The 19,107-nt window shown below is 52.0% G+C and overlaps 1 protein-coding gene across 1 annotated transcript in view; it reads left to right on the forward strand.

Annotated features, from left to right (window-relative positions):
- GALNT16 (polypeptide N-acetylgalactosaminyltransferase 16) overlaps positions 1-18,308 on the forward strand; it is a 104,520-nt gene extending 86,212 nt beyond the window's left edge. The window contains exons 10-15 of the mRNA XM_024116267.2: positions 3,464-3,590; positions 5,085-5,177; positions 6,574-6,657; positions 11,779-11,920; positions 12,600-12,722; positions 16,143-18,308. Of these exons, the coding sequence (XP_023972035.1) occupies positions 3,464-3,590; positions 5,085-5,177; positions 6,574-6,657; positions 11,779-11,920; positions 12,600-12,722; positions 16,143-16,280 (707 nt within the window). The 3' untranslated portion in view covers positions 16,281-18,308. The remainder of the gene's footprint in view (positions 1-3,463; positions 3,591-5,084; positions 5,178-6,573; positions 6,658-11,778; positions 11,921-12,599; positions 12,723-16,142) is intronic.
- Positions 18,309-19,107: the final 799 nt, after the last annotated feature.

The raw sequence follows: 19,107 nt of genomic DNA on the forward strand, positions 1-19,107 counted from the left end.
TGTGCCAGGTGGAAGGTGTCAGGGGATAAACACCTGCCCTCACTCTCCCCCGACCTGCTGGCTGAACTTCCTCACACAGGAAGGAAGCCCAGGGGTGCAGCCCACACAGGCAGCCTCCCAGATGAGGAGCGTGGTGGAGGAGGGTGGCGATCGATCCCAGGGATCCAGAAGTGGGGCAGGTACCTTGAGGCTTGTGAAACACAAAGCCCTGTCCTTGCTCTGGCAGTGGACCCAGTGAACCCAGTCAGTCCTTTGCAGAGCCCTTTCCCACTGCTTCCTTTTTCATCCTGGCCAGGTTTTTTGCAAAGTAAATAGGGCTGGTGGTATCTCACCCATCTGACAGATGGGCAAACTGAGGTAGACGCCGCCTTCCAGATCTCAGCGGGGAAACTCCGCGTCTAACAGGTGTAGGTAATGCCTTTACAGGAGCCACTTAAGTGTTGTGAGGTGTGATGCAAGTCAGAGTCTGTGCTCCTGGGAGGCAAGGACCAGGTCTTTCTTCCCTCTCTGACTGGGGCAGTGGGACAGATGGGCGGGGGGGCTCCAACTCAGGACCAGCCCGAGTGGAAACAGGCGTGGGATTTTCTCCCCTTTGTTAACTTACGCTTGGAAACCGTTTCCAGGCAGGCATTCAGAGGAGTAAATTCTGGGAACTGGGGTGCAGTGACCCTTCCATTCTGACCTCCTTTTATGTACTTTGGGCCTAAGTGACCTCTTTTGTGTTCTCCATCTCAGCCTGAAGAGAGCTTTGGCAAATCCAGTTTCCTGTAAAGATTCAGAGGGCTGGGAAACTAATGGTCTCTGAGGCATCCAGAGGCCTTTTTCTTTTTTCCTTCCTTCTTTTTTTTTTTTTTTTTTTTTTTAAGGCTGGGGCCTGATGGAGAAACAAGGGAATGGTCAAATAGCTAACTTCAAACTCTGCCTGAGGCCAGGGCTCAGTGATTGGGGAATTGAAAGGTGAACCACACAGTGGTTCTAGGGAGGGTTTTGTTTCTTCGAAAAAAATTCAAAGAAATTCCTAGGCTAGCCGTGGTGCTCAGACATTCAGCTGCTGGGACCAGTTTTGAGCCAGGAGACTCTCGTCACTGATGGGTTTGGGCCTTTCAGAACTGTTCATTTGTGGAAGGAAGGGAGATGCCCAAACCGAGACTCGTTCCTGTTTCCCCTGAGAGAGCCAAACGCCGGAACCCAGAGGCCGCCTTGAGTGAGGGTGGCAAACGTGAAAACCTTGGGATTCTCATTAGGGATCCTTTTAAAAGGTAGTCAGATCATGTTACTCAGCTGCTCAAGACCCTGCAAGGGCTCCCGCATCACTCAGAGCAAAACCGCAAAACCCGAAGTCCTTACAGCATCTGCCCTTCCCCCACAAGCACACACCGCCAGCTCCGCCCTCAGCTCCTGCCCTTCCCCGCACCTCGCTCCACTTCTGCCTACGGTGCTCTTACCTCCAGCCCTGTGCCCTTGCTTGCCTCTCTGCCCGGAACGCTCATCCCTAAGAGTCACGTGCCTCTCCCTCACCTCCTTCCGGCCTCGGCTCAAGTGTCCCCCCGCCCCGTTCATCGAGAACATCGCTAATCAGCCTCATTAAAACTGCAGCCTCACCCCCAACTCCACTCACCTGCTTCAGTCTCCTACCTGCTTCGCAGATGAAGTATTCTACTCATTTTCTTGTCTACTTGTATTTTGGGTTCTTCTTTTACTGAGTTCCTGTCTCCCCCGACTAGAGTGTAAGGGATTCTACAACGGCGTCTGACAGATCATGATCTGGTTCAAACAGTGGGACTTGCTGGACAAAGTGTGAACTTTACACTGCAGTTCTGCACCTGAGCGTGGAGGTGACCTTGGAGAGGTTATTTGACATCTTTGAGCTTCACAGTCCTTATTAAAAACATGGGGATCATAACACCAATGCCACATGGTAGCTGTGAGAATTAGACATCAGCCATAAAGAGCACAGAGTGAGTGCTCAGTAAATGGATGATGGTTACCGCTTTTGTTGTTGCCATTGTTGTTGGTTTTTTTTTTTGGCTGCGCCATGCAGCTTGTGGGATCTTAGTTCCCTGACCAGGGATCGAACCTGCCCGCGCCCTTGGCAGTGAAAGCTCAGCGTCCTAACCACCGGACCACCAGGGAATTCCCTGTCGTTGCCATTCTTGAGAAAAATGACAATAAGTAATAGTAATGTGGACAATATGGACTATGTGGGATGAATGACCTAACTAGCATAACAAAGTTAATCTGGAAGAAACGGTACCAGGATGCAGATCTTCCGTCCCCAGTTCTAAATCTCAGTTGCCGAACCAGCTGCAGAGCTCTGACCAGGAGAAGGGACAGGGGCCTGGCAGTTTGCAGGCAGACCTAGGGAAGCCCATCCACGTAGCCAGCCCTGGGTGCGGGTCCAGATATGCCTAACGTCCAGTCGTGGACCACATTGGGAAGTCACCTGGTGCACATAGTCCGGCCACCTCCTCTCCCCACTCTGCTAGTTCCTGGGAGGTCCCTGAGCAGTTGCTCCAGGTGAGAGCCCCCAGACCTGGCCAGGGACCACAAGTGTCCTTACAGCCAACTGGGGACTAGGAAGAGGAACCAAGGCTGGAACTCATGAAAAAAAATGGTCTTTCCGTTTGTTTTTTTTTTTTTTTTTTTTTAAATTAGCTCCAGGTGAGAGCCCCCAGACCTGGCCAGGGACCACAAGTGTCCTTACAGCCAACTGGGGACTAGGAAGAGGAACCAAGGCTGGAACTCATGAAAAAAAATGGTCTTTCCGTTTGTTTTTTTTTAATTAAAAACAAAAAAACAAGGGCTTATGGATTTTCTGGGACAGGAGGGAGGTGTTTTAATGTCAAAGGGTGTCCAACTTCAGGGTTAAAATGAAAGAAAGTAGAAAATCAGAAGAGGTTCAGCCAGCTGCCGAGGTGGGTCCTTGCCAGAAGTGAGAATTGTCGAGTGGAAAACAGAGTAGGCAGCTTGTGACGTCCCCTTGTGGGAGGCAGGATGGCCACTGCTCGCCTCTCCCAGCACTACTAGGGACCACAGTCACCTGTGAAAGCTCGTTCAGCGTCACACCACCACCAAAAGGAAGTATGTCTCAGTAGGGCCACTGGTAGCTGTAAATGGAGACCACCGGGGCCATGAGGGAGGTCTGGGCCAGCCAGAAAGATGCCAGCGGGTATGTGTGTGTGGAGGGTATGTGTGTGTGGGATGGGTGTGTGGTGTCTGTGTGGAGTGTGTGTGAGGAGGGGGTGTGGGGGGGGGGATGTGTGCGTGCACACGCACGGAGGGAGCAGTCAGGAACACGTGCGAGGAGTGGGTGCCCCCCGTGTAAACAGGCCCAGGAGCTCTGACACCAGCATATGCCTCCAAGGAGACACCAAAGGCAAGGGAAGCCAGCTCCTTCCCACCTTCACTCCGTGGGGACTTGCCAAGTGGCTCCTCCCCCTCCTGATGGCTGCCGTCTCTGCAGAGCTCTCCTTCCGGGTGTGGATGTGCGGCGGGAGCTTGGAGATCGTGCCCTGCAGCCGGGTGGGCCACGTCTTCAGGAAACGGCACCCCTACAACTTCCCTGAGGGCAACGCCCTCACCTACATCAGGTAGGTCACGGTGCAAAGAGCACCGCGCTGAGAGCTAGGACACCTAGACCCCAGCCCTGTCAGTTACCCAAGGGACTGTGGGTAGCTACCCCACCTTTCTGGGCCTCGGTTTCCCCATTTGCCCCCCATTCTGGGATCCCGGTACTTTCAGGCTGGAAGGATGAAGCTGGGAGTGTCTCCACCAGGCCTCTCTTGTTTTGACTGTCTTTGTCCACGAGGGTCTTGGAAAACCGGCCAAATGACCGACTGGAAGCTGCCCTCCACTCACTGGGTCCCAAGTACTGGTCATAGCCGCCATGTCCTGACCCTGACTTGGTCAGCGTCTGCCCTCCGTGTCCCCAGTCACAGCGTGCACTTCATCTTGAGGGGCGGTGGGCACATCCTAGAAGACCACCCCCATCACCCGCCCCCCTGATGCTGGTGGCAAGGGGAGGGGGGGAGGAGTGTCATGAGCACTCCCCTCCCAAGGATGAGTCTTCATCTTCTCAGCCTCCCTTGTTGCCAGTGGTGGCTCCCCAGGTCTAGTTCATCAAGCGGCCTGTCTTTTGGTTTTGCTTACCGTTATCCCATTTTAATTGTTTTTACACTTGTAAAAGTGATACATGTTGATTGTAAAAATTCAAACTATATCATATATGTTATATTTATATCTGTACATATAGTATATTATACATTATAATTTTTACTCTGCGTATCACATAGAAAAAAGTGCAAGTCCCTTTCACCCAGTCTCACTCCTATCCACTTGTCTCTCCAAAAGTAAACTACTGCTAATAGATTTCTAGCCTATCATTTCAGGTCTTTTAATTTATTTTCATATATATATATATATATATATATATATATATATATATAGTTTCTGTATAGAGATGCATGCGTTTGTGGGACTTTTTTTTACATTTTTTTAACTTTTTATTTTATATTGGAGTATAGTTGATTAACAACGTTGTGTTCGTTTCAGGTGTACAGCGAAGTGATTCAGTTATACATGTATCTATTCTTTTTGTGTTTTTTATATAAATGGGGTCACACTGCATGATTTTTCTGCATGTGCTTTTCTGCCACTCCACACTAAATTGTAGACATCCTTCAGCGTCAGTAGGTACTAACCTTGGTGTTCTTTTTTTGAGGCTGCCTAGTACTCCATCATGTGGACGTAGTTCATTATTCTCCTATTGATGGGCATTTAGATTGTCACAGATGTTTTATGACACAAGTATTCTCGTACATGTCCCTTTGCCCACACGCTGGTATTTTGGTAGAATAGATTCCTCAAAGTGGAGTGTCAAAGAGTATCCGTACCCACAGAGTTGATGGATGCTGACAGATTGTCCTCCAAAAAGACTGTTCTCACTGATACCACCCCAGTCGGTATTCCTTCGCGTGCACTCCTGAGAGCCTCCGCACCCTGTACTGCACAGAGCTGATCTTGATCCCAACCCTAACTCTGTCACCGTCCTGGTGACCTTATTTTGCTCCTTCCTACCCTTTTAGGAATACCAAGCGCACTGCAGAGGTGTGGATGGATGAATACAAGCAGTATTACTACGAGGCCCGGCCCTCGGCCATAGGGAAGGCCTTCGGCAGGTGGGCCCCTCTCCCAGCCCCCCTTGGCCTCCCTCCACAACCTTAGCAAAATACAAAATTGTGTGTACACCAGGGAAGCGCTCAGGGTCTCCTTAGCAACTGAGCTGCCCCAGGCCGCTGGGCTCTTCCGGGCCTGTAGGGTATACGACGCAGAGACAATGTTCAGGTCCTTGAGGAGGATGCAGCCTCATAGGGAGAAATAACCAGGGAGGGCTCGCTTATGAGAGCGCTGCCGGTCCACAAGCTGCCTGCAGGACAGACATCTGTGGAAGTGCTTAAGGATGGCTCTCTGTAGAAAACACTCGGGGTTTTGGCTCCACCCCTTGCTGTTCAAAATCTGACGGTGATCTGTTAGCTTATTTTTCTGCCTTGGACTGTTATGACTACAGTCTAGTTAAGCATTTTCAAAATGTGGATTAGTTGTGAAATCAATTTAGAGAGTCGTGACCAGTATTTTTTTTTAAATGATAGAGAACTAGAATATTACAGATTAGTACAGAACAGAACAGGAAATAACAGTTGATTGCGGTTATGGATAGATATTGTTTTGTGAAAACTCTTACTTTGGTTGTATGTTTGTAGCCGTATATGCCTATGGGTATACTTGGTCACAGTGTATTTATTTCTTACTTAATGTTGTGGTCAGATATGTTTGAAAACATTATTAGCGATCATCAATGAATCTCCCTCTATTTGTTTGTATCTATCCCTTAAAAAAAAAGTTAAAAAAAAAAAAGAAGTTGTGTCACTATTTCTTTTAGTGGGGAAGTAGCATCTGCTGAGGACCTACCCTGTGCTAGGCACTTATGTCCCCTTTATTCATTTGATTCTCACAAAAACCTTTGGAGGTAGATGGTTGTGTCCCCACTTTGCTGAGAACAAACAGGCTCAGAGAGGCGTTGAGGGTCACCTGTCAGTGGCCATTATGGTCAGTGGAGCTGAGGAAGGTGTCCATGGACACATCAGCTGGTTTTTATTTGCCAACTTTTTGGAAAGATGTTTAAAGCGTGGTTTTCTTGTTGGTAGACACTTTCTGCTCAACTGGAATGCAAGAAAGGAAAACTTCTAGTTCATTAAGGCTCTGCTCTCTCTGTGAAAATAAGGGCCAGATAGTGGTATCCTCACTTGAGGTCTCAAGGAGTAAGAAGCCGAGATTAAAGCCTGGCCCCCGTGGGCTGGGCAGATCCTGAAAGGTGAGCAGGAATTTGAGGAGAGAAATAAGGCGTGGCCAGGAACCCTGGGACGAGCTTGCAGGTCAGAGAATGACTTAAGGCAGGGACCAAGGCTGGAAGGCAGCCTTGGACAGCTCCTGGCCCTAGCTCCCTGGGGTAGGTGGAGAGAGGGGGCCGGCCTCCCGGGCCTTCTCACGCCCGCTGAGCATTGCCTTCTCCTCCAGCGTGGCCACGCGGATCGAGCAGAGGAGGAAGATGCACTGCAAGTCCTTCCGCTGGTACCTGGACAACGTCTACCCAGAGCTCACGTGAGTGCAGCCCTCAGCTCGTGCATCTGGCCTGGGTGGGGGCCGGCAGCTTGGGGACCCTTCACCCTGATCTCTCCCCAGCCCAGGCAATCTGGCTCTTTCTAGCTGTCGGTGTTTGTTGTCATGTGAAGGGTCTGGAGGAACCGGGAGGAGGTTACCAGGAGTTAAGAGTGAGGTGTGGTAGGAACCAAAGTTTAACAGACTGGGCCTTAGAGCTAGAAATGGGCATTGTCCCCTTAGGACAACAACAGTGCGTTATGTAGCAAAGGCTGCAGAAACACTCATTTCCTTTGACTCTCTTCTCTTCCTTCTGGGAGTTTATCCTAAGGAAATAAAGCAACCAAAGCAAAAAACCTGTTGACAAATAAATGTCCACTGTAGGCTTCTCTGCTGTGAAAAAATCGAGGAGAAACTAACGATAGGGGCTGGGTTTAATGAATCATGATGCGTCGATCTAAACAAATATGTGTCAATTAATGTTATAATCATAAACCGTGAAAAGACATGGGGAAATGTTTGCTCCAGCAAATGAGGAAGCAGCATGCAAATGGTGTATGTGTGTGGGCTACAGGACGGTGGGCAGTAGCTGTAATGACAGGGGTGGGGAGGGCAGAGCTGATTCTTTTTTTCCTCATTTTAAAATCCTTCTCAGCATCCTGGCTACAAAATTCCTCACCTCCTCCAGGTGTTGACTCAGCTGTCCCCGCTGCGTGAGGCTCCCCCGAACTCTGCATTGGCCGACTGCACCTTCCCCAGCATTCCCTGCTTATTTTCCTCTGTCACCCTTATTGTCATTCAGCATATATGTGGCCAATTAATTTTATTGTCATCTCCCCACACTTGACAGGAAGCTTCGTGAGGGTAGAAGTGTTTATCTGTTTTGTTCACTGCCTTATCTCCAGCCCCTAGAACAGTGCCTGTCACGAAATGGGCACTCGATAAATATTTTTAACTGAATAAATTGCAGAGTCAATAAGCGTCAGTAATAACTTTGAAATTAGCATTCTCTCTTCTAGAAATGTCACCTTGGGGAACGGGTTATTCCACTGCTGTCTCCCAAGGATGCTATCATGGCTTTCCAGAACACTCCATCTCTCAGAGCCTGCAGATCCTCCAAGGAGGCAAATCTTTGTCCTTCAAGGGCAGGTTTGATTTTTGGAAAACAGCCGTAGTTCAGTTGTAGCCAAGCCCAGTGAGTAAGCTGGTTGATTAACCCAGATAATACAATCCTGGGTCCCAAATACAGGGTGACAAGACTGAAACAAGTAACAAGGATAAACTGACTCTGCAAGCTATGTTCAAGGAACTCCAAAACAGTCTGAGTAGAGGCAGCATCCTTGGAAAAAGTAGGCAGCCTGGATAACCCCAGCCCCCCAGATGATGGCTGTGCATGGAAAAACATTAATTTACAAACTTGTAATGAATGAACAGCTTCCTCAAGTGGCCACTTTTAAGGGGACAGTTTCATTCAGACATGTCATTTCTGAGGGAGAAAAGCATAGTCTTTCTTTATGTTCTGTCAGAGTTCATGCTATCCGGTTGGAGTCATGGACTCCAGGCCTCAGACAGGAGCTGGGGGGCTGGGGCAAGAGTTGGGAGGATCAGGGATGTGCCTCTCCTCCCCACACCCCAGTCCCCACGCAGTGTCCCATGTCATCCCCTGAGGACCAAGAGGAAGAAGTAGTTTATAACTACCGTAAGTCTGGGTCTATCACAAAGACAGGAGAGTGGATGAAAACAGCCGTGTGATATGAGGAGCATGTCATCTTCCGTTTGTTTTGTCACTGTGTGGACATTGAAAAATGGTTTTCTGTTGTTAAGGTAGAAATTGCAGCTCATTCCTATACAGTTTACTCATCCTCGGTCTGTTCCTTCATGTTCTGCCTCAGTTCTCAGGGCGAGGGGCCCGGAGTGGGTCAGGTTGTTAATTAGAAAGGAGATCTATAGGCCCAAATGATACCATGTTCCTCCAAACAGAATCCTAATAGTTGGGCCACACTTGCAGATGGTCAGTGGAGAAACTTAGGAGGCTGAACGGAGAGGCCTTTGCTTTCCTAGGCCTGCCTGCAGTACTGCCACAGTGCTGCCACTTTGCCAGATCAGAGTTCTGTGGCTAGCCTCAGCAATTGCTAATGGATTACTTTTATTAGGATGTTCAGGAACAGCTGTGCAGGCTGTGCATTGCACAAGTACACCATATTTGAAGGGTGCCGGTCACGCAGTATTGTACATTTATTACTACAATTCCTGGCAAATGACAGTGAAAGTCTTCTAATGGAAGGCTTCTTTGTCTTTTTTGTCATAATGTAGAAAATCGTCTATATTATGATGATTTTCTAACAGATGGAATAAAGTATCTCAAGAAAGGGATGCCTATTGCTGTTTCTACAAAGGCATCATAAGGGCTAATGGCAGCCCAGCCTCGAGGTGGTCCACAGAGAGGAAAGCAGATGCAGACTTAAGAGGGCTGCCAACAAATAGGACAGCTTAGCCTGGCTCTGCCAGAGAGCAGAGGAAGGGTGGTGATGGCCATCCCAGCTGCTGCAGGGCTGCTACCACTCAGACACCTCAGGAACTGCATCTGGTCTTGAGATTGCTGCCCAAGCCCCGGGTTTCCTCCATAAGCATCAGTGGACAGGCCTTTGCTGTCAGTGACATTGCCACACTTGGACAGTACACACCTCACCTCTGAAAACTGATCATCTTGCACATCTTCCTAAGCAACAGCGGGTAGGGAGGGGAAGAGAAGACAAGGGTCTGGAACAACCTTGGCTTCTCAAAGAGGCTCCCGCAGGACCTTGTCCCTGTATATGGGGGAAGTATAACACGTTGCCCCTAGATGAAGCAGAGGGGGTGGAGCTTTTGCCTCCCAACAGCCTTGCACCTAGCAGGTTGCAAACTTAAATCCTACAGTGATCAGACAGGCAATGTCAATAAGTCAAGTGGGTGGGGATGACAGTAAGGAGTGGAGGGGACTGTGGCAAACTGAAATGCGCAAGCTCCACCCATAAGGGGGCGGCTGCTGCTCATGACAGTGTGTTAGTGCCGTGCTGGAATGCAAGTTCGGTGTGGCAGCCTGAGCTTCCTGTGTTTTCCAAAGAAGCTGGATTTTTGGTGTGATGAATTGGTAGATTGGGATTGACATATATACACTAATATGTATAAAATGGATAACTAATAAGAACCTGCTGTATAAAAAAATAAATAAAATTCTAAAATTAAAAAAAAATTCTTAAGTTCAAAAAAAAAAAAAAAGAAGCTGGATTTTTCTGTGTAAACTTGAAATCTTAAAATACTGCCAACTAATTAAAAGCACCAATAATCACACTGTGCGGGTCAGAAAAAACCTGTCCAGGGCCAGATTCAGCTTAGGGGCCAACAGTTTGCAGCCTCTGTTCTAGAACTGCACAACCTCTTACAAGGGGGTGTGGGGTTCTGAAGGGGCACTGCTACCAGTAGTGTGGAGGGAAAGTGAAGGGCCCTCCTCGAGGCTCTGTGAGAGCGGGTAGGTTCTGGGAATCCGGGGGCTTCCAACCAGCCCTGAGGAAGGACGACCTGGTTTGGTCGAGGTCCTGCAGGATGTCCACATGAGACAAGAGAGTGCCGGAAATGTTCTGATCCATGCCCCCCGCCCAAGTTCTCTTCCTGACAGAGGTAACAGAGGCAGATAGGATTAGCATGTGGTCAAACTCTAAGCCCTCCTGGTTCCCCATCACGCCCTGTGGGTCCGTAAGCCAAGTGCGTGTATAACCTTCTAAACCCAGGAATACCAGCCCACGTCAGCTGGGGCCAGCATCCCCCTTAGGTTTATTACCCACAGGGTAAGACAGTGTGTTTTATATCTGTGTGTGTGTTTAAGCATATTTTTCCTGTGCGTATAAAATGTTTTAATAATACCCTATTTTGGGACTTCCCTGGTGGCGCAGTGGTTGAGAGTCCGCCTGCCGATGCGGGGGACACAGGTTCGTGCCCCGGTCTGGGAGGATCCCACATGCCGCGGAGCGGCTGGGCCCGTGAGCCATGGCTGCTGGGCCTGTGCGTCCGGAGCCTGTGCTCCGCAACGGGAGAGGCCACAGCAGTGAGAGGCCCGCGTACCGCAAAAAAAAAAAATAATAATACACTATTTTGAAACATGCCTGTTTTACTTAACTGTATGTTTTGAACACTTTCCCACATTACCAGAGTCATTTTTAATGGCTAAAGGTTTTTTCCATCCTACAGATGAATCAGAATTTACTTAGCCCATCCCCTATTGTTGGATATCTAGGAATTTCCAATGTTTTCAGTATAAGCAGTCACTCTGAATGAATATATTTTAAACTAAATCTCTGCACACATCTTTAATTATTGTCCTAGGATACTAAGTTACTGGAAATGGGACAAAGGTGTGCACATTTTTAAGGCTTTTGATACGTAATACCACACTGCCCTCCAGAAAAGGTGGGCCAGTTTATGTTCTCACCCAGTCCCACAGCTATTGCCAACACTAGGTAGTGATATTTTAAAATATATGTATATATATATGTATATGTGTGTATATATACATAGATATACACACATACACTTAAATATATAAATGTATTATTTTATGTATGTAAATAAATTATATAAACACATACACACACACATATATATATACACATATGGTAAACAAACAGTGGTACCTCTCTAATATGTATTTCTTTAATCGTTGGTGAGATTGAACACATTTTCATATTTGTGTATTTTACATTTGCCTCTTCAAAGTGACCCCTTCCCTGTCATTTCGAGATTGTTTATTGAGCCCACATTTGGGCCTCAGCCTCTCCCCAGCCTGTCCACTTTCTGGACTGGGGAGCCCTGGTTTCTGGTGTGAACCCTCTCAGGCCTGGCCTCCGGGGCAGTCCCTGGGGCTCCCAGAGCTGCCCAGAACCCAGTAGGGCGAGGCCCAGTCTCCCCAGAGGCACCCCTGCTCCCTCCCCATCCCCTGCTCACCTCCCCCTGCTGCCAGGCCTGCTCCCCGGCTCCCCTCCCCACGGACACCCGGGTGCCCCGAGAGCTGGCAGGGCGCTGCCCTCTGGGTAAGTGTGGGTAAGCCCGGGGAGGGCAGAGGACAAGCCTGACCGCTGCCTTTTCTCTCAGCGTCCCCGTGAAGGAAGTGCTCCCCGGCATCATTAAGCAGGGGGCTAATTGCTTAGAATCCCAGGGCCAGGACACGGCTGGTAACTTCCTGCTCAGCATGGGGACCTGCAGAGGGTCTGCCAAGAGCCCGCCGGCGGCCCAGGTAGGTGGCTTAGGGCCCCCAGGTCAGGACCGGGCACGGGTGGGGGCCCCCCTGGCCGCTCTCATCTTCTCCCTGCCTACACCTTCCACAGACCCACTCTCCCGAGGACCCTGCCAGCTGTACCCCCCGCTCTGTACCGTGGGTCTGCTCCCACCATACTCGGTCGCCTTTGTAGCCTGTCACACAGTCGCCCTATGGGCACCACCTGCTTCCTCCTTGCAGAGGGAGAAATGCTGCCCAAACAGAGCCCAGTTCTCTCCTGGGATGCAGCTGTGGTCCGCCTGTACATACAGGGCATCCAGGACGCCTGTGTACACACGTGCGCCACATGAGGGTTGATGCACCATGTCGAACTAGAGCAGGTCGTGGAGACCCCGGCGTGGACTGGCTCCCTGGCTGCCCTGCTCCCATGTCCTGTCTTTCTCCCCATCCCCTGAGCATCCCTTCATACATCCTCTGGCCACAGCTCCAGCTAAGCTCCCCCACCCCAATATTTTATTATGAAAAATTTCAAACAGAGCAAAGTTGAAAGAATTGTACAGTGATTACCCATACACCCATCCCAAGTGTTTGTAGAAAATTTTACAAAAGTACACAGTGTATTTGCTCTATCTACCCGTCTATCCATCCATCCATTGCTGTATTTTTGGACTTGGCCTTTCTGCTCCCTGTCTTGCAGGCGTGGCTGTTCAGTGACCATCTCATCCAGCAGCAGGGGAAGTGCCTGGCTGCCACTTCCACCTCCATCTCCCCCGGGTCCCTGGTCGTACTGCAGGCGTGCAACCCGAGAGAAGGCAGGCAGGTAAGCCTTCTCGCCCGTGGGCACGGGATGGCGGCAGCCCCGGGGAACACAGTGCGGGTTTGACATACAGACTCAAATAAGCCCTCCAGAGTTAGGCCTGACAGGGTTCAAACCAGAAACCAGGGCTCCCCAGTCCAGAAAGAGGACAGAGTGAGGATTTGGCGGACCTAAGCCAGTATCCAGGTCAAGTCTATTGTTTTCCTCATGAGGAAGTACGGTAAATAGTTGTTAAATGTCCATCCTGCATCCTGTGGCTCCATGCGGGCAGGGAGTATTTATCTTGTCCACACTGTATCCCTAGCCCCTGACAACCAGCACAGCCAAAATAAATGTGAGCTTTTACTGAGAACCTGTGCTAGGGGTTTTACATAGGTCATCTCATCTAATTCACCCAGCAACCCAGCAACGAGGGCCCTAGTACTAACCCCATTTTAGAGGTGAGAAAACTGAGACTCACTGAATTTAAGAAACGTATCAGATCACACAGTTGGGAAGGGGTGGAACTGAGGTTCAAACCCAGGTCAGCATGACTCCTAAGCCCACAGTCTTGCCCCAGCACATAGTAGGTACTCAGTAAGTATTTCTTGACTGCTGGCTGATTGGGGAAACTGAGATCCAGCCACAGTGTTTTCCAAGCTGGCACACCGGCCTCATGTGAGCACTGCCTTGTCCATTTGCCAAATGCTCTCACCTGCCCTGTTTTCATTAATCCTGGAAGACAGGTCAGGCCTGCCTGTTGAGGAAGAAACGGATGCTCAGGGCACACAGCAGCCAGTGACAGTCAGCCCCACTCCATTCCTGGCTGGGAGGGCTGCCCCTCTGCCCGGGAATGGACACAAAGGCCAGAGTTCTGGTCCAGTCCTTCCTCTGCCCACACCTTCTTGGTAGCTCCCACTGTGCCTGACCCTGGCCAGCCTGCAGGACAGTGCAAGGGGCAGAAGAGTGCCTGGCTTTTTGATCCAGCCACCGGGTTTTCCTCCCACCCCTTTTCTGTTGCCTGGGTCGGCTCTTTCTTTAGGGATGACTGGCAGTTTGCTATTTTATTCTGGAAAAGCAGCCGGATCCTTCCTCTCCTTTCAGCCTCCGTGTGTGTGTGTGTGTGTGTGTGTGTGTGTGTGTGAGAGAGAGAGATTTGTGTGCCAAGGCCTGCTCGCTGGGCCTGCGGGACACATCTGAAGCACTTCCGGGTTGGGATGCTGCAGCTTGTCCTGCCTGCCCCTCTGCCTGCCCTCTGCCCCTGCCCTGCAGTTAGGTGGGTCCCCAGGCTTCCCTTTACCTGGAGTACTGGCCTCTCTGAGGGTCAGGCCTTGAGCCCACTCCCAACCCCATCCTTGCTGAGGCCGAAGTCAGGGAAGTAGCTCCCAGGGCAGCCACCACTCAAATACTTCCCTGGAGCTGAAGCATCCATTTTCCCCTTCACACTGACCCAGGGCTCCTAGGAATCTCCTTTGGTCCCATTCCTTCTGCCTCTGCAAATCCTGCAGGGGCCCCAACAGCTGAGCCCTCTCTTCCAGGAAGACAGGCTGAGCAGCTGTCCCACTGACGGTGCCTTCTCAAATCTAGGCCTCTCTTCCTGGTCCCCCTTTGGCCCCATTTCTGAGGCCACCTGGGTCTCAGTTATGGGAGAGATACCTGTGCATAGAGCTGCTGGGATGGTGTCAGCAGGTCCTAGCTCTGTCACCCCCCCTCACCTCTCTGAGCCTCAGTCTCCTCACTTATAAAATGAGGGGCTCCCTCCCTGTCTGCCTTATAAGGAATCTGCAAGAACCGAGACTGTGGTGATGGGAGAGCGCTGTGAGGTGATATTGTTTCCCTGGCCAGGCCAGAAGATAATGGCCAGGAGAGTCGGGGAGACCCCGAGACCGTGCCTGATGGCACCGGTAGGAAGTGAGAATCCCGTGATTTGCAGAGCACTTCCTCATGACTGGGTGATTCATTCATTCACCCATGCATTCATTCTTCATAAAACAAAACTGCATTGGGTGCCTACCTTGTGTCAAGGAAGGTGCAGATCACATTGGCCATAAGGATGAAAGAAGGGTGTGGGTGGCCCAGCAATGCCCAGCTGGGGAGTGTGTGGCCAACCCTTCCCAGGAGGTCAGAGACTGGAAGAGCATAAGGCAGTAGGATGCTGCGAGTTCCAGAGGGACCAAAGGCCCTATCCTGCCCACTGCCCGGGACCTTTAAGCCAGGAAGCCCTCTCTGCTGGGACCACATGGGCCAGAGAGACTGGTTCTCAGCCCTGCATTCCTAAGGGGAATCTGGGCTCTGCAGCACGCCCCCTCGCTGCCTTCCACCCTGTTCGCACCTCCCAGTTGGTTCCCTTCTCTGGCCACCCCACGTTCCCCTGCCGCCCCAGCCCTGGCCCTGCAGCAGGTGCCGCTCATCTCCCTTCTCCCAGTTGCTCCAGTGAGAACAGGGCCCCTCCCCCTCAGAGCCCTGCGGCTCTAGCATTCCCCACTTCTTCGGAGGACAGAGGACGAGGTAGATATAGGAAGAGGGGCTATGGATGCAAGGGAGGGAAATAGGAGAGAAACCAAAAATAGACCTGTCTCCCTGTACTCTTCCCTGAGCCTCGAAACCTGGGTCTCAGCCTCTTATCCCTTCTCCAAACCACACTCCATCCTCCATCCAGCCACTTCCAAAATGGGCTACAGGAACAACTCTTGTCCCCCTTGTCAAGCTTGGGGCAGGGGAGGCACCAGGAGGTGAAGGCACTGCCTCAGGAGCCCCTTCATGACTCTGATAGGGGGACTCAAGTGCCCTCACTCTCCGATCACTCTTCATCTCTGCAGGGCTGGTGACCAGTTCCCATTAAAGGGTGTAGGTAACCGGCTGCACAGCTGCAGGCAGAAGCTTAGAGCTGCAGGAAGAAGAAATCTTGTTTGAAGGAGTAAAAGATTCACCTAGTCCAGGACTCAGACTCAAGGGCCTACAGAGGGCAAGTGGGGAAGCCCTAGAGGAGAAAAGTAGGGCCCAGGTGGGACTGTGGTGAACAGGAACTAGGCTGACTAGCAGAAAGCCCGTCTTCGGCCACAACCAACTGATGCCACCAAAGAAACCAGGCCCGTGTCTAAAGGGAAGTTGGAAATGCAGGTTTTTATGCGACGACTAAGCCAAATTTTAAATAAGCACGTGCAGGCCAGACCACATACATCTCTGGGCTAGACTCAGCCCATGGGCCCCTGACCTAGACAGTGACTTCTTCATGCCAGCCTACAGAAGCCAGAGCGTTCAGGAGGAACGGGCTTCAGGCTTGCATGTGGGGTGTGGGCACCTCTTCTGTAAGGGACACACAGACCATTTAAATGGGGGTGTGTCCTAGGGCCACTTACCTACATGTGTAATGAAGGGATGAACATTATGATTATTATTAATCATTGTTTTCTCTTTCCCCTCCTTTCCTGCCTCTCCCCACAGAGATGGAGGAAAAAAGCCTCTTTCATCCAGCATTCAGTCAGCGGCCTCTGCCTGGAGGCCAAGACCACCCAGCTGGTGACCAGCAAGTGCCAGGCCGACGTCCCAGCCCAGCAGTGGCAGCTGTTGCCGCACACATGACCGTAGCCTGGGGCCTCCTGTACCTTTTGCATGAGACTTTGGGACCGGAAGGGGGTTAGGGTGGGGGAGTGTAAAGCGGGCCGTTTCCATCTCCTCACATTTCTGCCGGAATCATCAGCAAACACCACTGCCACGACACACGATTCTCCAAAGCTTGTACGGGGAGGACGCAGGGGTGATGCCCTGCTGCCCTGGCCGCCACCCCGGCCTTGCCTGGGGAGAGGAGCAGGTCAGGATGCTGGACTGCTACTGGGCAGAGACTGGACAGGAGTCCTGGCCCTTTGTTACCTCCCTTCACCCTCCCAAGGTCTGGACAGTGGTTGGGGGCCTCCCCTTGTTGGCTGGGGAGAACGAGGACAGCCCACACGGGTCCCGCTGGGCCAGGGGTCTGCCTGTGGGATCGGGCACGAGAGGAGAATGTGGGCTGTGGACGCGGGGCAGGCTGAAGGCGGAGGAAGGGGCAGCCTGCGAGGCAGGTGGAGAAGAGCAAGAGGTGAGCAGCTCAGTGGCCTGTCCCAGGCAGGTGCTGGGTTGGGGGCGGGAGGGATAGGCTCCAGGGCAAAGGATGGGTGATCTGCAGAAAGACGAGGACGGAAGAACAGCAAAGCACTGAAAAGAGCGGGTCTCTCCCCGGGGACCTAACTCCTCCCACACGTACCAGCCCCAGGGCCGGTGCCTCCGGTCCTGCGCTCTGGTTCCCACGCCTCAGCAAGGGGCTGATGGGGGATCTCCAGGGGCAGCCTCAGGACACAGTTTATTAAACAGATCCCACTTCTATGTGGACACGTGTCAGGACAAGACCTCTCCCTTGGGCCTTAAAGACCAGCGGGTGCCCTGGCCTCCTGCCCGGTCGCACCGTGTGGACCCCATAAGGACAGACACCACTGAACAGCCCCATCCTCCCTCCTAGTTTTTGACTCCTGCCTTCTCAAAAGCCCTTGCCTCTGTAAATACAGCGTTACAGGGTCGGGGGCAGGGCGGTAAGAACAGGACCTCCATTCTGGAGCATCCCTAGGTCATGGGGGCTAAGCCATCCAGGCTGGTACTTGTCCTCACCCCTCCCCACTGCAGGAGGGAGGCCCTTGGGGCTAGGCTGCTGCAGTGGCCTGGAGGCTGGCTGGAGGCCCCAGTTCCTTCTCACAACCACTGGGAGTCTCTCCCCTCCCCCAGGGCCTGGTCTTGGAACCGCTTCTGCTGTTTCCTACGTTCCTCTTCCCCCCGCCCCGCTGGCTCAGGCAGTGTGATCTTAGGGAAAAGACTGGTGGTACCAGCAACCCTGGTGGGTCTCCCACCCAAAGCAAATCAGCCTGGAACCCCTAGGGAGTTCATGGATTCCAGAAGGCCTAGGAATGGTCCCCCAAATACTGCATTGTGTGCATATATGCATTTTCCTGGGGAGAGGGTCCATGGATTTCCGCAGCTCTTACAGAGGTCCCTGATCGCCAAACGGTCTGAACTTCTGCTCTGGATTGGAGCTACCAGTCACTGGAGCTGCCATTGCCCCTCCCCCTCCCTGCTGGGCCTCCACTGCTGTGGTCCTGCTCCCTCCAGGCAGCCCTTGGGGCCGTGGTCCCCACACCCACCCTGGAGGGCTCTCAGTGGTTTCCTCTCACCTCCTGGCTCTCGCTGGCGTGCTCTCAGCAGTGCTCCTGTGCCCTAGCCTGAACCTCTGCGCTCCCCAGCAGGGAGCCCTTGGCCCCCAGGGCAACACTTCTCCCATCCTCTGTGTGATGTTTCATCCACCGCCATCTCCCTTGTGTGTTTCCACCCCAGTGGGTAGCGTGGACCTCTGGGGACAGGGAACGTGGGCATCTCTCAATGAATGTAAGAGGACTGCTGCTCAGAGAGCCTTTGAGAGGGCCCCCTCCTTTCCTGTGATCATACCAGGCTCAGCACTTGTCAGCTGTCCTTTGGGACTCAGCCCTATTCTGTTTTGCTTTTCCTCTTCCTGACCAAAGCATGTGCCACTCGCTGTCCCTGAGGACCTCGTCTTTATGAAAAACTCCTGGAATAAAGCCACTTCTCACATGCACACGTGCACCAGCGCCTTCCTTTCTGACTCCAGAGCCAAGGCCTTCAGTGCCACCCTCTATTCTGGAAAAGTGAAACTGAGCACGCTCAGCTCTCACCCCTCCTGCACCTGGTAGCTTGCTCTTCGGCCCACGTGCCCCCCATACGACCCCAGGCACCCCTGGACGACAGGCTGGTTGCTCTGGGGGGGAGCCATCAGGTGGGGCAGGCTGGGACCAGAGCCCAGGCTCCCAGGCACCAGCCTCGTCCCTCTGAACTGCCCTTCCTTTCCTCTGCCACACAAGACGGCAGTGGTAAAAACGCAGGTGGGACGATTTTCCTAGGTAGCAATAGCAAAGTAATTCCAGAAAGAGTCCTACCAGCCTAGCCTTGTTTGATGGGGTTGCAGATGCTCTGTCTAATGTTTCCATGGAAACCAATGGAAAGCCCCCACCATTTCTGTGATCAGAAGCTGAACCTACCCAGGTAAAAATAAGCACTGCCTCGGTGCGCACATGAACTGTAGTGGGCAGGCCAGCGCGCCGCTAAGCCTCCCTGAACACAGCCGTTCCCACCCCCGCACCCGCCTGGTCTCAGGGCTGCTCATACGGAATTCTCCAGAACTGACCACCAGGCCTGAGGGGCCCGGAGCGAAGCCCTGGCTGGTGACAGTTCCGAGCACACAACGTGGCTGCAGAGTCTGTCTGTCCATCCGTCCTCTCAAGGAGCACAGCGCACTGCCTTGCCACCTTCTTGGGCCTCTTTCTCAGCCAGGCTGAGCCAGCTTTCCACTTGGCATCTATTTTCACTCCCAGCC

This window comes from Physeter macrocephalus, chromosome 11 (genome assembly GCF_002837175.3).
Source record: "Physeter macrocephalus isolate SW-GA chromosome 11, ASM283717v5, whole genome shotgun sequence".
Lineage (NCBI taxonomy): Eukaryota > Metazoa > Chordata > Mammalia > Artiodactyla > Physeteridae > Physeter > Physeter macrocephalus.